This window comes from Hyperolius riggenbachi, chromosome 12, assembly GCF_040937935.1.
Source record: "Hyperolius riggenbachi isolate aHypRig1 chromosome 12, aHypRig1.pri, whole genome shotgun sequence".
NCBI classification, from domain to species: Eukaryota; Metazoa; Chordata; class Amphibia; order Anura; family Hyperoliidae; genus Hyperolius; species Hyperolius riggenbachi.
Genome location: NC_090657.1, coordinates 81,910,960 through 81,936,349, shown reverse-complemented (window position 1 = coordinate 81,936,349; position 25,390 = coordinate 81,910,960). Strand labels below are relative to the sequence as shown.

At 44.6% G+C, this 25,390-nt stretch overlaps 1 protein-coding gene and 1 long non-coding RNA gene across 2 annotated transcripts in view; one reads left to right on the top strand and one right to left on the bottom strand.

The window, feature by feature from the left end:
* Positions 1-486: 486 nt before the first annotated feature.
* On the top strand, positions 487-25,388 carry LOC137542004 (uncharacterized). Its single transcript, XR_011025322.1, has 5 exons — positions 487-692; positions 11,539-11,647; positions 19,618-19,701; positions 22,568-22,709; positions 25,225-25,388. It is a non-coding gene; the product is annotated as an uncharacterized lncRNA (long non-coding RNA).
* LOC137542003 (lysosomal alpha-glucosidase-like) overlaps positions 11,886-25,390 on the bottom strand; it is an 84,018-nt gene continuing 70,513 nt past the window's right edge. The window contains exons 17-20 of the mRNA XM_068263594.1: positions 25,231-25,329; positions 22,522-22,686; positions 16,626-16,778; positions 11,886-13,991 (exon numbers count right to left, since the gene is read on the bottom strand). Of these exons, the coding sequence (XP_068119695.1) occupies positions 13,929-13,991; positions 16,626-16,778; positions 22,522-22,686; positions 25,231-25,329 (480 nt within the window). The 3' untranslated portion in view covers positions 11,886-13,928. The remainder of the gene's footprint in view (positions 13,992-16,625; positions 16,779-22,521; positions 22,687-25,230; positions 25,330-25,390) is intronic.

Here is a 25,390-nt window from a genome sequence, read left to right as displayed (position 1 = left end):
GCTCTTATGCTGGGAATACACAGCTCGATTCTGAGCCATTTAGATGGCTTGATAGATAATTTCTGACATGTCCGATCTCCCGCCCGATCGTTTGCTGCTCGATTCCGCATTGAAGACAATTCAGAAAGATAAGAAAAACGAGCGGTAGATAAGAGAATCGCCTGCGGAATCGATCGAGCAGCAAAATCAAGCCGTGTATGCCCAGCATTAAAAGGGACTTCAGTGTTCTCCCCAGGGCTAATTAAGGGGGCGGGCCGCCCGGCTGATTTGAAGCCCCGCCCGCCTGTTGTCATGTGCTTGCCTGGAGCTTCTAGTAAACTTCACATAGGAGCGCTCCATTGCCTGCTTTCAGTCAGCGCCAGCCTCGCACAATAGCAAAGGCTGACACTACACTGCAGGAGCGCTCCTCTGCCTGTCAGCTCATGTGTTCTGGTGAGACAGGGAGGGATTGGCTGGGCGGGTTGTAAGGGGCGGGACTCCTGTTCCGATTCTCCCTTCTGCTCTCCGAGTATTAGGATGTATTTTATTACGGTGCCTCTCACTCTCGTGAATGAAAACAGAGAGAGCAGTAAAGCAAAAAAAAAAAAAAACCGTTACAGCAGCAGCTTCCAGAAGTGAGATAAGAGCCACGTGGGTCTCCGGGACAGCCTCAGAGCGGCTCATGTAGTCTCTCCTTCTCCTCCAGACTGCAGGTAAACAACATGCCTGTGTAGTTGAAAACGGCAGCTGCACGTTTAATCCAGCTGGAGGGAGACACGGAGATCAGGAGAAGTGATGCCCCTTCACACCTCTGCATGTTTATTTATTTGCTGTGGGGGCAGAGGAGACACAGCCATGCAGAGCATCTGTCTGTAAAAAGGCAGCCCCCTGTACACTTGTCTCCTGCTGTGTGTGTTTCCCCCTGGCCCCAGCTTTGTATCGTGTCTGTAGTGCTGCCCCTCCCCCTGCACACTGGGGACACTTAGTGGAGCTGAACTCTTGCACAGGAGAGAAGGAAACAGAGAAATGCACCCTGTATTTACACAGTTTAGCCTGTCTAATCTGATCTCTTTCAGTGTCACATGACTGCAGAGAAGCTCATTTGAAAAGCACTGAATGTTAACATGTCTGCTTACAAGAAAGCAGGAAGTAGACCCACTGCAGATTTATTGCAGCATTTGTATCAGCTGTAACAAAGAAATGTTTTTCTTTAAAGGACAACTGAAGTGAAACGGATATGGAAGCTGCCATAATTATTTACTTATAAGCAATGCCAGTTGCCTGGCTGTCCTGCTGATCCCCTGCCTCTAATAATTTTACCCTAGCCTCTGAACAAGCATGCAGCATATCCGATGTTTCTGATCATATTGACAGATCTGACAAGATTAGCTGCATGCTAGTTTCTGGTGTGATTCAGACACTACTGCAGCCAAATATATCAACAGGGCTGCCAGGCAATTATTGTTTAAGAAGAAATAAATATGGCAGTCTCCATATTCTTCTCACTACAGTTGTCCTTTAAGGGCCTGTTTCCACTACACGCAGATTCTGCATGCAGAAAACTGACTCCAATGAATGCCTATGGGAAATCTGCATCAGAAAAATCGCGTTCAGTGGAAACAGGCCCATAGACATTCATTGGAGTCAGTTTTCTGCATGCAGAATCTGCGTGTAGTGGAAACGGGCCCTAAAGGTTATGCTGTTGTGCATCTTTTAGAGCAAAGAGCAAGTTCTCTGTTCAGGTCTGCTTAAAAAGGGACCTGAGCACCTTAATCTGAAACAATCTGCTAGGTACACACAATGCAATTTTCTGACAGATCTATTGTCAGATCGATTATTCCCAACGTGTCTTATCTGATTTCTGCACGATTTCCTATAGAAGTGAACTGAAAATCAGATCAGGCATGTTGAAAATTGTCGATCTGACAATAAATCTGTCCGGAAATTGCATTGTGTGTACTTAGCAGGTACATCGGCTTGCCTCCTCATCCTCTTTTTATTCTGTAAGCAGAGTTGCATTCCCCCCTCGCACCCCACCCGGCTACTTTTTCATGCCACCCGGCTGGAAAACAATTCTGGGGAGAACACTGGACTTGTTTAGATCACTGTGGTGGAGATGGGCAGGAGGGATGAGCAAGGGAGTGAATTGTAGATGCCAGGACTTGCCAAATTGCCAGTTCTGGCCGTTCGTATGCCGTGTACAGGTGCGCATGTGCAACTTAATTCACCTGGTCATGGCTTTCCTTATTAGGTTTACAGATGTGTGTGAATACAGTGTGTGTACATCTGTGTACAGTGAGACTTGAGAATGTGTTTTTATGGTATATCCCTGTGTCCAGCATCGTGCACAGGTGTGAACTTGTGTATAAATGCAAATTTGGGCACCGGTAGTACTATTTAAAGTACACCTGAACTGAGAGAGATATGGTGGCTAACCTATTTATTTACTTTGAAACAATACCAGTTGCCTGGCAGGCCTGATGATCTCTTTTTGCTGCAGTAGTGTCTGAATCACCCACCTGAAACAAGCATGCAGCTTATTTAGTCAGACTTCAGTCAGAGACATATGATCTACCTGCTTGTTCAGGGTCTATGGATAATATTGGAGACAGAGGATCATCAGGACAGCCAGGCAATCTGCATTGTTATAAAAGGAAATAAATGTGTTAGCAGCCATATACATCTCACTTCAGGTGTGTTTTAATTTTTATAATGTACAGGTTTTTCTTTCCGGTTTGAAGTTTTCCTATAGTCTGCATTTGTTGTGTAACAGAGTTAATGGTGTGACATATTCACTCTAATAACTCTGATTTACAGGTCTCTACAGCTGTCTCTGACCTGTTCACTCTTCCATGGTCTTTATGCTGCTTGCTTAGTGGTGTTGCAGTCGGGAGCCTTGCATAACCGGTACTTTATACACACAACATGTGACTGGAACAATTGTAACCATTGTGTTGTATCTAAGTGGTAAAATCCAAATGAATATCCATTTTAATTCCAGGTTGTAAACAGAACAAAACCAGGACGGGAGAAATAGTTTTATAAGTAATATAAATCTTTTCTCACTTTGATTTGTTACATTCTGAAATGTATCACAGGTGTTGAAATCTTTACTTGTAGCAGGTGGAAGGGGGAGAGAAAAACCTGCATAGCTAAACAGCCAAGGCTAAGCATCACTGGGAGGGTGGGGCTACATGCCATATACTGTATAAATATATAAAGTTTCTGATGCTGAAATCAAGAGAATGTACATAAAATGGGTATCTCCTATATAATAAAACCCGTGTCTGCGTCCTCCTGTGCCCGTGTCTGTGCTTCCATACCTGACAGTGTGCTGTCTGTGAACCTCATTGCATTGTGGGAAATAACAGCTTTTTTTTCCAACTGCCAAGCAAGCAACATCTCCCTGTGTGCATATACTGCGGACAGTGGTGGGGAACGGGCGAGCGGGATGCGTCTGTGCGCACGATGCAGGGGTAGTAGCGGTCGTTACCTAGGGCCCATTTTTTAACGGACGGGCCTTTTTACTAGTTCTAAATAATTTACTACATTCTACTATATGTCACTAGAGTGCCTCTTTAACCCCTTAGCAGCTTATTTGGCTGTTCCTGCCGCTGGGGAAGTGTGTGTGGCGGCAGGGAGCTCCCATACATACCTGTCCAGGCGGCTGGACCGCTTTTTCTTCTTCCTCCACTGCGGCGGCGATGTATTCCCGGCAGGTCAGTTCCAATCACATGGTATGGGACCTTGTATTTAAAGTGAGGGATTTTTTTTTATTAGACGGTAGCGCTGGGTCGCCTTTTATTTCCGTGCATGACTGACTGATGTTTATGCTTTAATTTTTTTATTTTTTTTTATATATAGCAGTAGAGCAATTAATGCTATAGTTGTGAGACCTGAATATTTTAGCCCTGTTTTTGCGTTTTGTCTTTACTTGTTAGTTTGTTATGTGTTTTGGTTGTTTGCATTTTGATTGGTTGCTGCTTTTACAGGCTTTGCAGGCTTGACAAAGGGAGGGTGTCCTCCCGAAATGTTGCTATTTTAATGCATTTTCCCTCATTTGTGCTGTATTCTGCCTGCCTTGAATAAGGCTGGTTTCACAGTGGGGCGATACAGGCGCACGTTAGAGCAGCCTGTAACGCACCCCACCGCACAGCAATGAAAAATCAATGGGCTGTTCACAGTGCCCACGTTGCGTTACATTGTAACGCTGCGCCATAAGACAACGTACTGCATGCAGTACTTTACACGCGGCGGAGCCGCGTTAGACTGCTTGCACATGCTCAGTAATGTTGGGGAGGAGCGTAGAGCGGCCAGACACATGGCTAATTAACCACTTGAGGACCACAGTCTTTTCGCCCCTTAAGGACCAGAGCCTTTTTCTCCATTCAGACCACTGCCGCTTTCACGGTTTATTGCTCGGTCATACAACCTACCACCTAAAGGAATTTTACCTCCTTTTCTTGTCACTAATACAGCTTTCTTTTGCTGCTATTTGATTGCTGCTGCGAGTTTTAGTTTTTATTATATTCATCAAAAAAGACATGAATTTTGGCAAAAAAATGACTTTTTTTTAACTTGCTGTGCTGACATTTTTCAAATAAAGTAAAATTTCCTATACATTTGAGCGCGAAAGTTATTCTGCTACATGTCTTTGATAAAAAAAAAAAACATTCAGTGTATATTTATTGGATTGGGTAAAAGTTATAGCGTTTACAAACTATGGTGCCAAAAGTGAATTTTCCCAAGCATCTCTGACTTTTCTGCGCACCTGTCAGGTTTCATGAGGGGCTAAAATTCCAGGATAGTACAAATACCCCCCAAATGACCCCATTTTGGAAAGAAGACATCCCAAAGTATTCAGTGAGAGGCATGGTGAGTTCATAGAAGATTTTATTTTTTGTCACAAGTTAGTGGAAAATGACACTTTCTGACAAAAAAAAGAAAAAAAAAAAAGTTTCCATTTCTTCTAACTTGCGACAAAAAAAAATGAAATCTGCCACGGACTCACTATGCTCCTCTCTGAAGACATGAAGTGTCTACTTTCCAAAATGGGGTCATTTGTGGGGTGTGTTCACTGTCCTGGCATTTTGGGGGGTGCCTAATTGTAAGCACCCCTGTAAAGCCTAAAGATGCTCATTGGACTTTTGGCCCCTTAGCGCAGTTAGGCTGCAAAAAAGTGCCACACATGTGGTATTGCCGTACTCAGGAGAAGTAGTATAATGTGTTTTGGGGTGTATTTTTACACATACCCATGCTGGGTGGGAGAAATATCTCCGTAAATGACAATTGTTTTATTTTTTTTACACACAATTGTCTATTTATAGAGATATTTCTCCCACTCAGCATGGATATGTGGAAAAATACACCCCAAAACACATTATACTACTCCTGAGTACAGCGATACCACGTGTGGCACTTTTTTGCACCCTAACTGCGCTAAGGGGCCCAAAGTTCAATGAGTACCTTTAGGATTTCACAGGTCATTTTGAGAAATTTCGTTTCAAGACTACTCCTCACGGTTTAGGGCCCCTAAAATGCCAGGACAGTATAGGAACCCCACAAATTACCCCATTTTAGAAAGAAGACACCCCAAGATATTCCGTTAGGAGGATGGTGAGTTCATAGATTTTTTTTTTTTTGTCACAAGTTAGCGGAAATTGATTTTAATTGTTTTTTTTCACAAAGTGTCATTTTCCGCTAACTTGTGACAAAAAATAAAATCTTCTATGAACTCACCATACTCCTAACGGAATACCTTGGGGTGTCTTCTTTCTAAAATGGGGTCATTTGTGGGGTTCCTATACTGCCCTGGCATTTTAGGGGCCCTAAACCGTGAGGAGTAGTCTTGAAACCAAATGTCGCAAAATGACCTGTGAAATCTTAAAGGTACTCATTGGACTTTGGGCCTCTTAGCGCACTTAGGGTGCAAAAACGTGCCACACATGTGGTACCGCCGTACTCAGGAGAAGTAGTATAATGTGTTTTGGGGTGTATTTTTACACATACCCATGCTGGGTGGGAGAAATATCTCTGTAAATGACAATTGTTTGATTTTTTTTACACACAATTGTCCTTTTACAGAGATATTTCTCCCACCCAGCATGGGTATGTGTAAAAATACACCCCAAAACACAATATACTACTTCTTCTGAGTACGGCGATACCACATGTGTGACACTTTTTTTGCAACCTAGGTGCGCTAAGGGGCCTAACGTCCTATTCACAGGTCATTTTGAGGCATTTGGATTCTAGACTACTGCTCACGGTATTCTGTTAGGAGTATGGTGAGTTCATAGAAGATTTTTTTTTTTGTCACAAGTTAGGGGAAAATGACACTTTGTGAAAAAAAAACATATCAATTTCCGCTAACTTGTGACAAAAAATAACATCTTCTATGAACTCATCATACACCTAACAGAATACCTTGGGGTGTCTTCTTTCTAAAATGGGGTCACTTGTGGGGTTCCTATACTGCCCTGGCATTTTAGGGGCCCTAAACCGTGAGGAGTAGTCTTGAACCCAAATGTCTCAAAATGACCTGTGAAATCCTAAAGGTACTCATTGGACTTTGGGCCCCTTAGCACAGTTAGGCTGCAAAAAAGTGTCACACATGTGGTATCGCCGTACTCAGAAGAAGTAGTATAATGTGTTTTGTGGTGTATTTTTACATATAACCATGCTGGGTGGGAGAAATATCTCTGTAAATGACACATTTTTGATTTTTTTTTACACACAATTGTCCATTTACAGAGAGATTTCTCCCACCCAGCATGGGTATGTGTAAAAATACACCACAAAACACATTATACTACTTCTCCTGAGTATGGCGATACCACATGTGTGACACTTTTTTGCAGCCTAGGTGCGCTAAGGGGCCCAACGTCCTATTCACAGGTCATTTTGAGGCATTTGTTTTCTAGACTACTCCTCACGGTTTAGGGCCCCTAAAATGCCAGGGCAGTATAGGAACCCCACAAGTGACCCCATTTTAGAAAGACACCCCAAGGTATTCCGTTAGGGGTATGGTGAGTTCATAGAAGATTTTATTTTTTGTCACAAGTTAGTGAAAAATGACACTTTGTGAAAAAAATAAAAATCTAATTTCCGCTAACTTTTGACAAAAAATAAACTCTTCTATGAACTCATCATACACCTAACAGAATACCTTGGGGTGTCTTCTTTCTAAAATGGGGTCACTTGTGGGGTTCCTATACTGCCCTGGCATTTTACAGGCCCAAAACTGTGAGTAGTCTGGAAACCAAATTTCTCAAAATGACTGATCAGGGGTATAAGCATCTGCAAATTTTGATGACAGGTGGTCTATGAGGGGGCAAATTTTGTGGAACCGGTCATAAGCAGGGTGGCCTCTTAGATGACAGGATGTTTTGGGCCTGATCTGATGGATAGGAGTGCTAGGGGGGTGACAGGAGGTGATTGATGGGTGTCTCAGGGGGCGGTTAGAGGGGAAAATAGATGCAATCAATGCACTGGGGAGGTGATCGGAAGGGGGTCTGAGGGGGACCTGAGGGTTTGGCCGAGTGATCAGGAGCCCACACGGGGCAAATTAGGGCCTGATCTGATGGGTAGGTGTGCTAGGGGGTGACAGGAGGTGATTGATGGGTGTCTCAAGGTGTGATTAGAGGGGGGAAATAGATGCAAGCAATGCACTAGCGAGGTGATCAGGGCTGGGGTCTGAGGACGTTCTGAGGTGTGGGCGGGTGATTGGGTGCCCGCAAGGGGCAGATTAGGGTCTAATCTGATGGGTAACCGTGACAGGTGGTGATAGGGGGTGATTGATGGGTAATTAGTGGGTGTTTAGAGGAGAGAAGAGATGTAAACACTGCACTTGAGAGGTGATCTGATGTCGGATCTGCGGGCGATCTATTGGTGTGGGTGGGTGATCAGATTGCCCGCAAAGGGGCAGGTTAGGGGCTGATTGATGGGTGGCAGTGACAGGGGGTGATTGATAGGTGATTGACAGGTGATCAGTGGGTTATTACAGGGAATAACAGATGTAAATATTGCACTGGCAAATTGATAAAGGGGGGTCTGAGGGCAATCTGAGCGTGTGGGCGGGTGATTGGGTGCCCGCAAGGGGTAGATTAGGGTCTAATCTGATGGGTAACAGTGATAGGGGGTGATTGATAGGTGATTGATAGGTGATTGATGGGTAATTAGTGGGTGTTTAGAGGAGAGAAGAGATGTAAACACTGCACTTGGGAGGTGATCTGATGTCGGATCTGCGGGCGAACTATTGGTGTGGGTGGGTGATCAGATTGCCCGCAAGGGGCAGGTTAGGGGCTGATTGATGGGTAGCAGTGACAGGGGGTGATTGACTGGTGATTGACGGGTGATTGACAGGTGATCAGGGGGGATAGATGCATACAGTACACGGGGGGGGGGGGGGGGTCTGGGGAGAATCTGAGGGGTGGGGGGTGATCAGGAGGGTGCAGTGGGCAGGGGGGGGGGATAAAAAAAAATAGCGTTGACAGATAGTGACAGGGATTGATTGATGGGTGATTAGGGGGGTGACTGGGTGCAAACAGTGGTCTGGGGGGTGGGCAGGGGGGGGTCTGAGGGGTGCTGTGGGCGATCAGGGGGCAGGGGGGGGGGGGAAATCAGTGTGCTTGGGTGCAGACTAGGGTGGCTGCAGCCTGCCCTGGTGGTCCCTCGGACACTGGGACCACCAGGGCAGGAGGCAGCCAGTATAATAGGCTTTGTATACATTACAAAGCCTATTATACAATGTAAATGCGGCGATCCGGGTGCTAGTAACCCGCCGGCGCTTCTGAACGGCCGGCGGGTTACTACGAGCGGTGGGCGGAGCCAGTCCCCGGCGGCTGATCGCGTCACGAATGACGCGATCGCCGCATAGCCACTCCCGCAGCCGCCCCCGCTGATGGGCGTATTGCGGTTGTTTGGGCCCAGTCTTTGCAGCCGCCCATCGGCTGGGGGCGGTCGGCAAGTGGTTAATATTCACTGCACTCAGTGACATGCAGTGTTTTTTACTTCCTGGAGCGGCCGCTTTGTGCGGCGATTGGCCGGGCGGGACCATGTGATGCCGCATGCGTCCAAGAGTGCGCATCATGGCATCATGGACGCCAGAGTGAGCTGCACAACGCTGCTCACTCCGACGTCCACACCAGATAGCACCAGGCGTTGCGTTAGGGGCACGTTATGCGACCTTAACGTCCCCTAAAACGCAACGTCCTGGTGTGAAACCAGCCTAAAAGAGCTTCAGGGCCCTTTTCCACTTGTGCAGTGAAAAATCGTAGCGGAAAGAGAATTTGCATGCGGATGCAAATTCTTGTATGTCAGTAAGTATGCGAATTTAACCATGCCAGTGCCTGTGTGCTTTTACATTGATTTTATGCTAAAACGTATGCAAATTCATATGGAAAATTCGCATAGCAAAAATGCATGCGAATTTCCTATGAATTACATTGTTTGCGAATCGCACACCACCTTGCGGTGTGCGAATTCTGATGGCGTGCAGATTTTTCCTGCACAGAAAGACTCTGTTCTCCTGACAAGTGGAAACAAGCTAATTAACTTGTATTGGTTATGCAAATCTGCGTGCAGAAAACGCATGCAGATTTGCGATAGTGGAAACGGGCCCTAATACATCTTTTCTGATGGTGCTTGGCTGGGTCATCTTCTGGATTTCCAGTTTGCTGCAATCCCCGGAAGGGAGAGGACTTGGACCTGCAAGTACGTTCATGTACAGTGGTGGGTGCAACCGGCATCTTGGCTGTTCTCAATCACATGGTATGACATGATTGGGTCCCAGGAGACAGTGTCAGCTGTACAGCACCACCTACTGGTGGAAGAGGGGTGATGGAAGAGTCTCTTCCATCATCCCTCTTCCACCACCAGGTGGCGCTGTAACGCTGACACGTGTCTCCTGGATCCTGATCACATGCCATATTGTGATCGGTACCCAGAAGACCTGCAGAGAGTTTAGAGCTGCCGGTGGAGGAAGAGAAGAAACCACCCGGAACTGGTAAATATAGCTTCTTACTCCTACGCACTTGATTGTTTGCGCTAGGCAGCCAAAAAAGTTATCCCGACAGAGGCTGCCACTGCAAAAGCAGCTTCAAGCAAGGCATTTCATTTGAATCTGCTAAAAGGTTAAAGGGCAACTGAAGTGAGAGACATGGAGGCTGCCATATTTATTTTCTTTTAAGCAATACCAGTTGCCTGGCTACCCTGCTGATCCTCTGCCTCAAATACTTTTAGCCATGGCCCCTGAACAAGCATGCAGCAGTTCAGGAGACATTGTCCGTTCTGACAAGATTAGCTGCATGCTTGTTTCTGGTGTGATTCAGACATTATTGTAGCCAAATAGATCAGACAGCCGCGCAACTGGTATTGTTTAAAATGAGATAAATATGGCAGTCACCATATCACTCACTTCAGTTGCCCTTTAAGGTACATACACACATACAATCACAGGTTGTGGAGCTGCTAATCATCAAAACTCATGTGAAATTGCATTTTACTGAAAGTTTATGGGTTGCATTGTAAATCGCAGCTCTCTGTGATTTGCAATGTGGGTAAAATTGCTCATTATGTAGTTTCTTCCTGCATACTGTATGCAAATCGCATGTAATTCACATACATTGCTTTCCTATAGAAAAATGCAAGGGTGCTGGTTGGCCCAGGCAAACCAAACGGCTGCTTGGGGCCACACCCACAGCAGGGGCCTCTGATGCTGCCAGGGCTGCCCTATCAGTGACTTGTGTGGCTGCCACAGCCTCCCTGTCACTCACTCATACAGCTCAGATCAGCAGCAACGTGAACAGAGGGGAGCGTGGCAGAGTGACCAGGGAGTACACTTCAAAAGCAGGAAACGAGCAATGACCTCACTTCCACATCTGAAGTGTGCCACACGGTTACTGTCTGCTGCTCTCATTTCTTCAGGTCGATTCTGATATGCAGGCCTGTGAGTGTTGGGAATGGGGAGGCAGCAAGAAGCTACGTACCACTGACCTCAAGTGTGTGTGTGTGTGTGTGTGTGTGTGTGTGTGTGTTACTGGGGGGGAAACCTTGGCTACCTATACTGGAGATGGATAGTTAGCCTTCGGTTACATACCTAGGCTTGGTGCCACAAAAACCTTGGCAACACCCCTGGGAAAATGCATGTGTTTTACAAAATAAATGTGATGCTGTATTTTTCCCCATAAAGGTTTGTTTTAAAAGCACAAGCACAACCATAGACACACAGAAAAACACAGAAGCGCACATGGCAGAATGCTACCAGCCACACTAAGGGCCCATTCACATTTGCTGATCGCAAAGCGCTAGCGCTATGACGATTTTGTGCGATTAACACATATGCCATTCATGCGATCGCGTTTAGCACTTCTATAGCACTGAAACGCGATCGCCGGGAAATCGCCTGAAAGTGGTGCAGGCTATGCGTTAGCGTTTTAGGCGATTTGCGGCAATTAGCGCAAATCGTCCAAGTAAGAACGGGCCCATAGGGTTTCATTAACTATTTAATTTTACAACTATATGTACTTAGCCAAAAATTGGTTTGTGCCTCTTACTCAGATATTTGCCTGATGAAGCAGGATTGTACAGTGAAACGTGTTGCATTGTGGAGTATTCAGATAAAGCGATTGTTGACCAAAGCAACAGATTCTTGTCTACTTTTGGGAAGGTAAGTCCACCACTACCTCCATTTTAAATGGATTTTAGTATATTTTATTCTTGACATTGATGCGTCTGTTCAAATTTACAGTGTAAATTAGTTGATACAGCTTGTAGGTTATTAGAGATTCTACATTTACAATAAAACAATGCACTCCATGGCAGACTGTAGGCAGTTACCATAGCATTTATCTAAATGTATTTTGTCAGTGATAAAATGGCCAGAAAGAAAGAAACCAGACTTAAAGTAAAACAATTCCAAAAGTTTATTGATCAGCAGGACGACAAGTGATGAATTAAAAGATGTGAAGGCCAAATGTAAATAAATAATTACAATAAAACCCGTATATGCTGCACAAAACTTCCCATGGAACATTTGTAAACCAAGCAGCTCTTTTCAGTGGTAACAGCAGCAATCTGAGTTTACCAGAGGTTGAACTTCATTATATTGTTTGACTCTAGATAGAATGTTGTACATTGGCAAGCTAACCGATACATGCAATATTGCTTAGCAGTTTCATTAAAGTGCACCTGTCATAAACCTTGGCAAACAAAACAAATGATAAAAAGCAGTGCATAATTGAAGAATTCATGTTAAAACTGAAAATCAATCATTACTTCCAAAGCTATAGGCTGCTAAAAAATGCATACTTATTAAAAAAAACCATTGATAAAACAAATAAGAAATATCTGGAGACTACTGTATTTCCAAAATCCATTGGTTGCCCCCATGACCCATCTCCAATTTCACCCACTTTGCTTAACTCTATAGCCAAACTACCGTATATCTAAATCCTTACCAATACCACCAAGCCAGAGTCTTCCAAGCCATTGTCTAACCTTAACCTATTTCTCGATGGGTGTTTAGACCCTCCAGGAAATACTTAATTTGGGTGCCAGCTGAGGCTGGGGGGGGGGGGGGGGTTGGGGAAATTACACAGTTTTTAAAGCCTTTTGACAACGCCAAAATTACTGTGAGTGCCACTATAGCCATAATTCACGTTACGGCCTATGGCGCGTCCGACTTTCCAGCTCCATTTAACTTAACTCTAACCCACCCTAAATAAGCTCTGAGGCCTGGTGCACACCAAAAACTGCTAGCAGATCCGCAAAATGCTAGCAGATTTTGAAACGCTTTTTCTTTTTCTGTAGCGTTTCAGCTAGCATTTTGCGGTTTTGTGAAGCGTTTTTGGTGTAGTAGATTTCAGATATTGTTACAGTAAAGCTGTTACTGAACAGCTACTGTAACAAAACGCCTGGTAAACCGCTCTGAAGTGCAGTTTTTCAGAGCGGTTTGCGCTTTTCCTATACTTAACATTAAGGCAGAAACGCATCCGCAATCCAAAATCTGCAGCAGCCCGGGAGTATGCGTTTCTGCAAAACGCCTCCCGCTCTGGTGTGCACCAGCCTATTGAAATACATTACCCTAGCGGATCCGCACCCGCAAGCGGAGCGCAAACCGCAGCCGAAACGCTCTGGTGTGCACTAGGCCTAACTCTTAGCTGGACAAACCTCAGGAGCCAGCCAACGCCCAAGCAGGCAATTTGGGTGCCAGTGGTGCTATGGCAAAATGGACACCCTATAGACCTCAATGTTAATTGGGGCAATAGCCTAGGGGGTAATTTGGCAACCTTGGTTTTAGGATATGGAGGGGAAAGGGGCGGCTAGGGTTGAGCACCGATAGGAGAGGTTTCAATTAAAAATAGGACAAGTTTTAGCAATAGTAAAATATCAGTAAAAATTACTGATATTCTACTATCGTATTACCCATTGCCCAGTAAGTAGATCAGCAGTGACTTTACTGGGAAAAAAAAAAAGTCAGCCGGAAACCGCAGCTCAAATCCCTGACACAAAGTGCTAAGGATTGTGCTTTGCGATTTTCAGTGTGTCCCAGGTTTAACTCCTGTCAGTGAAGCTTCTGAACTCTGTAATTTGTCCAACCCTGCTCTAACTACACACGCTTCTTTTATGGTCTCCACACCTCAGCAGCCCAAATCTCTAGAAGTACAGTTATGACGTTTCACAAGAATTTTAACAGTGCGTTAAACTGTGAGTTCAATAGCAAACAAAAGAATCCTAACATCGCCGAGGTACATAACATATTACCATGAAAATCCTTCCCTGAGCAGTGCTAATATGATGTGACCTCAGCTGATGTAACCTCATCATAAGATCAGGGTTTTTGTTTTTTTATCCGGTCGTTACATCTATAGTATGATCCACATAGAAGAAAGCAGAACCAGAGAAAACACAACCGGTATTTCTGTTATTTCACATTTCCTCAAGCAGAATCAAGACCACGTGATTGTAAACTGGGTTCCAATGGGCAGGGATAGTTTAGCAACTGTTAAAACCTACAAGGAAAATAGATAAATAATGAAATGGATAATAGAAAATGTAATATAATTACATGATCTAATATGTTTGTTTATCTTATAGCCATACTTTACATTCTTGCATTATTAAAGGACTACTGTAGGGGGAAAAAAAAGTTGAACTTACCTGGGGTTTCTAATGGTCCCCCGCAGACGTCCTGTGCCCGTGCAACCACTCACCGATGCTCCGGCCCCGCCTCCGGTTCACTTCTGGAATTTCTGACTTTAAAGTCGGAACACCACTGCACCTGCACGGCTGTGTCCTCGCTGATGTCACCAGGAGCGTACTGTGCAGTCGCAGAGCGTACTGGGCCTGTGCAATACACTCCTGGTGATGTCAGCAGGAGCGAGGGTGGGTGCAGTGGTTTATCGTCTTTAAAGTCAGAAATTCCAGAAGTGGGCCTGAGCATCGGTGAGTGGCTGCGCAGGCACAAGGCATCTGCGGGGGACCATTAGAAGCCCCGGGTAAGTTTAACTCCTTTCCCTGCAAGGAAGTTCTAAGGGTCATTAGCTCTGCTCTGTTTAATAGTTTAAAATGCAGAGTGTGGTTTGCAAACTGCAAATAAGACAAATTGGTGCAGTGCTATTAGAAAAAAAACTAACTAAAAATGACTTTTCTTTGCTACATATATTCTATTAACTATTCATACTACACATACAATTTATATCATAAGGTTTTTTCGCTTCAGTGTCACTTTAAAGAGCTTATTGTGTGAATCATCTCCCAGATTCACCTCCTCCACAACCCCCCCCCCCCTGTATTCCGTATTGGCACATGTGCTCCAGCCCCCGCTCATCCTGACTGGTGTAGCTCTGCCCCTGTGTGACTATCTGCAGCACTGTTGGGGGAAGCAGGACCTGGCAGGAAGAGGATGCCCTTGTCTTCTGCAGAGACTCTGCTCTGCATGAGTTTGCAAGACAGAAGTATGGGGGAGGTGGGAATGTCACCTTATCCAGCAGCTGGTACACTACCCACAGAGCATCCAGGCATCAACTAACACCAGGGAACATGTAAGAAAAGATCTGTTATCCATTATCTGCACACCAGTCATCCGCTAGCTACCTCACAGTCACCCACTTTCTGCACTACCCCCACCTTCTGCCTCAGTCACCTGCTTTCTGCACTACCAGCACCCTCTATCTACTACTACTACCACCAACAACAACGATCTCCAAGACATCACCACTTACTGCACTACAACCACCTGCTATCTGCATCATAGTCACCTACTTTCAGCACTACAATGACCCGTTTTCTGCAACAAGGTGTACATCAAAAAAAGGGTGCTCGGACATTTGGGCGCATAGAAAAGCCGATACTAGAATATCACTAAATTTACCGATAGTCTACTATTAAAGTGGAAATAACAACAGTAAAAGCAATATTAAGTACTGATTTTACTACAGCGAAGCCTATTCTCACACTGAACCCTCCCCACTAGCAATGCTTAACATTCAAGTGTACCTGAGATGGGCAAAGCAAAAGATTTTATACTTGCCCGGGGCTTCCTCCAGGCCCATAAGCCCCAATGCATCCTTTGCAGTCCTCTTAAGTGCCTCAGTTCGCATGGTATTGGTGCCGGTAATCTGGCTCAGTCGGCTCTTCTGCGCATGCGTTGAGGGGCCGCATATGCGCAAAAGAGCCGACTGGTGTGACCACCTGCTATCTGCATCACTGTCACCCGCTTTCTGCATTAACCCCACCTGCTATCTGCACCCTCTTTTTTGCACTACTACACCCGCTCTGCCTAGCAGATAGCAGGTGGTGGTAGTACAGAAAGAGGGTGCAGATAGCGGGTGACTGAAACCTTTGTCTGCACTAATACCACCAGCTGTCTGTATCACAGATAACAGCTGAAAAATACCACCAGCTAGCTGTATCCGTCATCCACTCTCTGCACCCTCTTTCTGTACAACCACCACCAGCTATCTGCATCAGTCATCCGTTTTCTGCACTGCCACCACCAGCTATCTGCATGGCTGTCAACCTGCTATCTGTGATGGTAGTGGTGATAGTACAGATAGCAGGTTGACGACCATGCAGATAGTGGGTGATGGTAGTGCAGAAAGTAGTTCATAGTCATGATTTACATCATCACCCACTTTCTGTACTACCCCTGACAACTATTTGCACTACAACCACTTACTGTACTACCACCCCCCACTTTCTACACTACCAGTCATTTGTTTTCTGCTTCACCCACTTACTACTTCCTACACTTCTATTACCTGCTATGGTCTTAGCAACGTAAGCATGCACAGAATGCTCCCAGCAACTGGAGCGTGATTGGGGGACTGCGCCTGCACAATGGAGCTTGAGCCAGTCAGAAAATTTAAAGGGTCACACTGGGGGAGAATGGCAATCGAGCAGACTGACTACAGGGGGCTGGAGGAAGCCTCAGGCAAGTATAAATCTAAACATTTAGTTTAACTCAAGTACACTTCAAAGGACTTTAGTTGTTTAATGTCTGTGTAATGTCATAGACATAGAAGAACACTATGTACATACAGTATGTCATTACAGAAAGTTAGTGTTTTCTATTCATGGTTTCCTGTAGTGTGGCCATTTTGTATTTGTAACTAAATAGTATTCACAAAGACATAGCAACGTACCTTGGTATCTTCTCTGTATGAGAAATTTTCAGTAGCCACTTGGTTAACCAGCACTTTCTTTGGAGGGTTTGGTATCCCGTAAATATTCACTGAAATCAGCCGTAAGCCATCTGCTTGGCTGTTGAGCTGCAGTATTTCACTTAGAAGCACATTCTGAGATAAAAAAAAAATTACACCGAGGTTTATAAGAAAGAAGCACATTAACTACTTCCTGCAAAATGGATCTTTATGTCCTATTTGTGCACTTGTAGTGCAAATACGGTATTTATAAAAGTCTAATCTGCTAAAACCCATACACACCGCGGAAGCATGCGCACTGCAGGAGTGTCTGCATTTTAACCCTTCACCCTATGGCATGAAGTGGACCTCACCTCTTGCACAGGACAGAGGGAAAACAGAGATAAATGCCCCCTGTATGTATTTAGAGAGCCTGTTTAATTCCCCCTCGTCGTTATTTGATCTCTCCCCTGTGGCACCTGACTGCCACGGCAGAGATGGCAGATAAGCTCATTTGTAAGCACAGGGTGTTAAATATGTCTGCTTCCATGAATCAGGAAGTAAAAGCTGTTACAGCTAATACAAATCCTAAAATAAATCTGCACAAAGAAATATTTTTTGTTTTAAAGGGGCACTATGGCGAGACATTTTAAAATTGAAAATATGTGCAAACAAAATGTTTTTGCCAGAGTAAAATGAGCCATAAATTGCTTTTCTCCTATGTTGCTGTCACTTACAGGAGGTAGTAGAAACCTGACAGAAGCGACAGATTTTGGACTAGTCCATCTCTTCATGGGGGATTCTCAGGGATTTTTTTTTTATTTTCAAAAGCACTTAATGAATGGCAGTTGCTCTGTCCAACTGCCAAAAAACTGTAGCAAGCAGGGAAGCTGGCCAGCATCATTGTTTAAATCCTTTTTAGGAAAGATCTTAATCAAGAATAAAAACCTTGCTGAGAATCCCCTATGAGGAGATGGGCTAGTCCAAAACCGCTTCTGTCAGATTTCTACTACCTACTGTAAGTGACAGCAACATGGGAGAAAAGTAATTTATAGCTCATATTACTTTGGGAAAAACGTATTTCTTATTTGTCTGCACACATTTTACAAATTTTCCCCATGGTGCCCCTTTAAAGATTATTATGCTGTTGTGTATCTTTAAGAGCAGAGAGTACGTTCTGAGTTCAGGTCCACTTTAATTACAGCAACTGAAGAGAACTTAGAGACTTTGTACTAAGAAAAAATGCCCCTGAGGGAGGGTACTCACCTCGGGAGGGGGAAGCCTCTGGATCCTATCAAGGATTCCCCCGTCCTCCTGTGTCCCACGGCGGTCTCACGATGGCCCACAGAAAGCACATCCGACAATTGGTCAGGCTGTGCAATATTTACCCTTCCCTGTTCCAGCGGGGGCACTGTTGCCGCTCTCTGCTCGGAAATAGCCGATCTCAGTCGGATCTGCTCAGGTGCAGGAGACTTGTGCCTGCGCAGTAGAGCGGACCGAAAGAAATCTGCTTTTTCCGCCTATTTCGAAGCAGAGAGCTGCGCTGGAGCCGGGAAAGTAAATATTTACATGGCTGCCATTCCTGGACCTGCAGCAAGACCGCTGTAAGTCGGAGGACAGGAGAAGCCTCGATAGGATCTAGAGGCTTCCCCCTCCTGAGGTGAGTACCCCCCAGGAGCAATTTTTCTTAGTACAGATCCTTTTTAAAGCAGTAGGATCAGCCATACTTTGCCAGGGAAAAAAATATATATATATACGGTAAGTAGTCTCTTTATCCACTAGAGAACATTCTCGTCCAGATAGGCTGTGCACACTCCTGCTGCTGGCGGTTAGCCCAGCGATCAATGAATGGGATTATAGCTCCCATTCATTGATCGAAGCCCCCGCAGAAAAAACATCAGCCTCTTATCAAAGGCTGCGGTTTTTCTGCGTTAAAAAAAAAAGTTTCCTGTCCACCTAATGCTTCCTGGAAGCGGGATCTTGCGCTTCCAGGACTTTTTGACTGTGGCCATCTTGTGGCCAAATAGTGAAACTACACCTACATCCATTTTTTTTTTTATTAAATAAATGCATTTACATTTAAAATTAGTTGTTCACCTCCCACACCAAAAATTACTCCTAACATTTTTAATAAAAATAAAATTACAATTAAAATTTTTAAAAAAAATAGTTACCTAAGGGTCTGAATTTTTTAAATATGCATGTCAAAGGAGTATATTATTATTATTTTTTTTAATTATGGGCTTGTAAATAGTGATTGACGCAAATTGAAAAAAATTCTCCTTTATTTCCAAATAAAATATCAGCACCATACATTGTGATGGTGACATAATTTAAATGGAGTAATAAGTGGGACAAATGGGCAAATAAAATACATGGGTTTTAATTACGGTAGTATGTGTTAATTTCAAACTATAATTGGGCAAAAACTGAGAAATAGTGATTTTTTTTCCCCCATTTCTTTCTTAATTTTTCTGTTAAAGTGGATCTAGAATAAAATAATTCTTAGCAAAATGTATCACCCAAAGAAAGCCTAATTGGTGGCGGAAAAAACAAGATATAGATCAATTCATTGTGATGAGTAGTGATAAAGTTATTGGCAAATGAATAGGAGGTGAAAGTTGCTCAGATGCCAAAAAAATGAACAACCCTGTGGGCTGAAGTGGTTAAACACCAGTTGCCTGGCAGTCCTGCTGACCTATTTGGCTGCAGTAGTGTCTGAATAACACCAGAAACAAGCATGCAGCTAATCTGACAATGTCAAACACTGCTACATGCTTATTCAGGGTCTGTGGCTAAAAGGATTAGAGGCAGAGGATCAGAACGATAGCAAGGCAACTGGTATTGCTTAAAAGTAAAGAAAGAATATGACAACCTCCATATCCCTCGTTACAGTTGTTCTTTAAAGCAAACCTGAACAAATAACTTCAAAATCAAACAAATATTACTGCTGCTATAAGTTTTTCATATCACTTAATGCTCTTTTGCCCTCCAGCATTACTCCCGGTCTCAGTTTCAAATATCCCGGTATACCTGAAGACCCCACAGCCATGAACAAGCGTGTTTGTACTGCATATGTGTGAGTATATGAACTATGCATTCCCAGTAAGAGCTGGTTCACACTACAAGAGCATTTACTAAGCGCTTGTGATTTTGAAAGAACTTGCCAATGTATTATGCTATGTGGGTGCTCTATCTTTTATACAGAGCTTTTTAAATCACAAGTGCTTAAAAGGAACCTAAACTAACTGCATAAGAAAAAAAAAAAAAAAATTGCCCTTACGTGGAGCTTCTACCAGCCCCCTGCAGCCGTCCTGTGCCCACGCCGGTACTCAAACGAAATTACCGTCCTCCACCGCAGCTAAGTTCATTTTGGCCGATTGTTCAGTCAGTGGCCACTGTACCTGTGTGGCCGCACGTGTCCTCGGGAGCGTCCTGCGCAGTATGAGAATCTTTGCTGCACCTGCACAGGATACTCCCGGCTTTGGAAGTCTCCAGGAGCCAGAGTGCTCCCAAAGATGTGCCGCTCCGTACTGCGCATGAGCGAGTGAGCACGCTCGCAGTACGGAGTGGCCCATCTTCGGGTGCAACCCTACTAGGGCAGAGAGCAGTCTTTGACCCATCGGTCGGAGACTGCTAACAGGGGAGCCAATGCAGGAACGATAGCGCTAGGAGGGAAACGGGAAGGTTCTGTCGGACCAGAGCCTTCCCTCTCCTTAGCGGGGATTCCGTTTTTTTTGTTGTTTGTTTTATTTGGCTTCAGATGCCCTTTAAAAACGGAAGGGAAACGCAAATACCTTCTGTTTTTAGGAAGACAAATTTCTGTTTTGCGTTGCAGGAGTATGACTCAAAAAAACAATTAAAGCCTAAAGCTCAGTATGAAAGTCAAGGCAAGTGACATTGTTTATAAAGGAATGAAGATGGCACCTCCTTTATACCTCTCACTTCAAGGATTTATGAGGTGAAAAGTGAATAGTTTTATTTACCTGGGGCTTCTTCCAGCCCCTAGAAGTGATTTGTGTCTCTCTCCGCAGCTCCAGTCTTCTTTGGTCTCCCTGGCAGCCTCTGAAGGATCACAGATTCACGATCATTACAATTGGTTGGCGTCTTCTGTGCATGCATGGGTCTGCCCCACGCGAGAATTTGCCCACCTGGGTTGAACCTTCAGAGGCTGCCAGCGGGACTCTGGAGAAGACTGGAGCTGCAGCGAGGGACACAAATAACTTCTAGGGGCTTGAAGAAGCTCCAGGAAAGTAGAACCACATTTTATTTTTCACCTCTGAATTCCTTTCAGGTTTTCTTTGATGTAATGGGCGGCTTCACTGAACAATAAGGCCTAGTGCACACCGGAGCGTTTCCGCTGCGGTTTGCGATCTGCTTGCGGGTGCGGATCCGCTAGGGTAATGTATTTCAATGGGCTGGTGCACACCAGAGCGGGAGGCGTTTTGCAGAAACGCATACTCCCGGGCTGCTGCAGATTTTGGATTGCGGATGCATTTCTGCCTCAATGTTAAGTATAGGAAAACCGCAAACCGCTCTGAAAAACGGCACTTCAGAGCGGTTTGCCAGGCGTTTTTTGTTACAGTAGCTGTTCAGTAACAGCTTTACTGTAACAATACATGAAATCTACTACACCAAAAACGCTTCACAAAACCGCAAAACGCTAGCTGAAATGCTGCAGAAAAATAAGAAAAAGCGTTTCAAAATCTGCTAGCATTTTGCGGATCTGCTAGCGGTTTTTGGTGTGCACTAGGCCTAAGAGAGTTAAGGATCTGAACATGTACCATATATACTCGGATACAAGTCGACCTCATGTATAAGTCGACCCCAATATTTGACCCTTTTAAACAGGAATTGATTAATTACTCAAGTACAAGTCTGTACAGCAAAGTTAAGGGCTGTGTGGCCCTTCTAGCAGTGTGGCCCCTTTGTACCCCTGGCTGTGTGGCCCCTCTAGTAGTGTGTCCTCTGTGTCCCACTGGCTGTGTGGCTTCTGCTGTGTGGCCCCTGTGTCCCCCTGCCTGTGCAGTCACTTGTGGGCAATAGCTATCCCCTGTCTCCCCTTCCCAGCAGTGTAAGCAGACAGCTTGCTAAAAAAGCCCCCTTCCCTCCCACCACCATGCAAAGAGGCCTCTGCTCTCTACCTCTCCCCCCTCTGTGTGATCTCTGAAGCAGAAGCCATCACTCACTGAGATACCCAGGCGGCGCTGCAAGGCAGACAGTTTACTGAAAATCCCCCTCCCTCCCACCACCACGCAAAAGAGCCTCTTGTCTCTATCTCTCTCCCCTGTGTAATCGATAAAGTGGAAGCTTCTCAATCACTAATCCATCCCAGCGCAGCCCTCTTCTCCCTGTATTCACGCTGGGCTGTATGTATAAGCTACAGCGATGTCATGTGATACATGAAGTCACATGACATCGGGACCCGTAGCTGTGAGCTGATGCACACACAGCCCAGCGTGAATACAGGGAGAAGAGAGTTGCGCTGGGATGGATTAGTGAGTGAGAAGCTTCCACTTTAGCTATTACACAGGGGGGAGAGATAGAGACAAGAGGCTCTTTTGCGTGGTGGTGGGAGGGAGGGGGATTTTCAGTAAGTTGTCTGCTTTGTATTACAGGAAAGGGGAGAGAAAGGTGCCTCCCCTATTCCTGGCTATAAGTGGGGAAATTTTGGACTATCTCGAGTATAAGGCGACCCCCCCCCCCCCCCCTCTTTTATACTTTGAGTCAGTCCAAAATTTCTCGACTTATAGCAGAGTATATATGGTAGTTTTCAATGAAGGTAGTCAAATTAGGATATTTTTTCTACTATTTTCTCAGTTTATATTGCACCGATTTTTGCCAGGTGTGCTTTAACGATATAATATCCTTGAGATGTATTTATAGGAATGGAACTTACATTTGCAGCAATAAAGAGAACTTGTGTAAAATCTCTCCTTTCAAAGGTTTCTAAGCTGTCTCCATCATCCCAGAAAAGGTCACCTCGTGCAAATCCTTCTGCGTCGAGTGCCACAACCAGGACCATACCATTCTTTCGTGTCTCCTCTGTGGTCAAACCCGGTACCTGAAAGAAAAGGATAGTCAGTGGTAATATATTTATTAGGTTACATGCAGCTTACAGTAATAACATACCACAGTTGTTGCTGCAAAGCTGATAAACTGATAAGTGAAGATGTAATGTTGCAAATACCGTATGAATGTAGTTGAAAAGTACAAAACTGAAGAGATGACCTGTAGTGTTCAAAGAAATATCATGCCTGATTACCTCAAAAGGACTTGCTACTTTTGCAGAATGTACCCCAGCACCTGAGTGTCAGAGATCCCAAGGCAATAAGAGGATGATGCCGGTCCACCCTCAGAAATGTGTAGGCTCTGCCATTTGGACCCTTTGTCCTTTCTAGTGCCAACCATGTTGTGAGCCAGTTTTAGAAGACCCACCAAAAGTGCACCTCAACTTACAATGCAGAGACACTGGAGAGGTCTTCAGTTTCTAATTTTGGTACCATAAAGTAGGATTCATGTTTTCAGTGCTACCCTCCCCAATGTGTATATATAGTGTACTCAGCTTTTCAGCTCCCTCAAAAGTGAGAACCACCCAAATTGTTCCTCACTTTTACGGTGCCCCCCCAAAACATATCCCAGTCTGCCAATATCCTGCCAATCTTTCTAGTGCTTGTGTTGTAGATTTCAGGCCTCCTGAAGTGTGACCCATCCGTTTTTCACCAGTATACACCAGTCTTTCAATACACCATGAAGTGTTTCCAGTAACCCCCAAAAGTGTAATTTAGCTTTTTAGTACTCTACAGTACAGCTGAATCCTGCTTGCTAATGTCCCCCTCCAATATGTGTCCCAGTTCCTAATCTCATCATAGTGTGTCCTCCACTTCAAAGGGCTCCTTTGGTAAGTCTCTAGAGCTGCAGTGCATCAGAACCAAAGAGATAAATCTAAAAGAAATCTAGAGTTCAGAGTGAGAATTTTAGAATGTAAAAAAAATTAAAGCGTGTTAGTTTACAAATCACTACCACCCTCATTATTGTACAGAGATTCCTTTCTGGGTGCACCAGCAGCTTCCCACACAATGTTACAACCTGTTTTGATCATGGGAAGAACTCCACATAGTTTGATACGGTAAACCGTGAGCCTCCACCACACCCGAACACGTGTATTGTATTGTGCTTACCGGAGGGGCTCCTGTTCAGACCACAATGCATAGTTTATGCTGTTCCCTTCAAAATATCTTTCTCCGTCTCAGTACCTCAAAAGGAAGAAGTACCTCCACATAATGTAAAACCTATATACTGTATGTTGTAAGAAAAATCCTTATCACATAACTAGCCTCTCTGGCCATTGGGCTTACTAACCAGTTGGCTCACTGCATGAATTGGTTTAGAACAATTATTCTGTTTAAAACAAAACTAAAATGAAGTTTCTGATACAATGAATAGGGAAGATATTGGATTATGAAATACAGCTGTATAGGAATATACAGTAGCTCACAAAAGTGAGTACAAAATAAAAAGTACCAAAAAGTAGGTGGAAAAGTAAAGTACTGAAAAGTTATTTTAAACCATAGATGAAAGATGATCTACTAGGAGGAAAATTAGGAGAGAGTGAATTGCATATGGGCCTATATCTCTAAACTGTATACTAAAATGGAGCACTGAAAGGATATGCATAGTTAGATGTATTCCCTCACCCCAGGTTACCACATAACCATATGATGTAAACTACTAGTTTGATCCTTAGCTTTAAGCAGGGCCTGTCAATCCTATCCTTTCACCAAAAATGTACCAACCATTACCATGGGGGGGGGGGGGGGGGGGGGGGGGGCAGTGTTTGGGAGAGAGGATAGTCCTCCAACCTGGTGTAGTTCCAAAAACATGATTGAACGGTCCCTTAAAGTACCCCTGACCCGTTGTGTGCGCCCCCTCTATATATAGTGCTTTTTAATACTGCTTTATTACTTAAAAGTCACAGCTCCATCCTCCTCCCCTCCAGCACCCTCCCGGTCCCTGTTCTGCTCAGTCGTAACCTTCAATTGAGCAGAATTTTGGCCAGGGAAGAAGTGGCAGGTTTTTCCTCCTCTCTCCGCCCGTCCTTAATTCTGCCCACTCCACTCACTGCTTTAGTTCCACATATGATTCACTGCACACAGAGGATCAGCGATGAGTGCGGGCTTGTGGTAATTGAGGTCAGAAGGATATTCGACTTCAATTACCTCAAGCCCCCGCACAGAGCAGCTCCCCTGTGTGCAGTGACTCATATCTGGAACTAAAGCGGCTAGTGGGGTGGGTGGAATTAAGGATGAGCAGAGAGGGAAGAACTGCCACTTCCTCGCTGCCCATAACCGACATTCTGCTTAATTGAAAATTACAACTGAGAAGAAGAGGGGGAATGGCGCTGTGACCGGGTCAGGGGTACATTAAGTACAGCCTTAAGCCAGGTAGCGAGGTGACATCTAGATTTGGGAATATACCGGTTTCTGTCTGAAACACTCCATCAAATAAATATCACAAAGTCCCCCTGAAAGTCCCATCAGGTGACCTAACTTATCTTCATGCTCTACGATGACAGTATGTTACTTCTTTATTTCTTTTCCAGCCTTACCTGTAAAGGCAAAATGTAGCCTCCTCTAACATGAACATTGATGGTGTCCATTGGTGCAGGAAGAGTGACCCACTGACCGTGGCTACAGAGCTGGGAGCCCTGGAAAAAGAAAAATGTTCATATAATCGGTCAACATTAAAGTAAACACATATTGGTTATG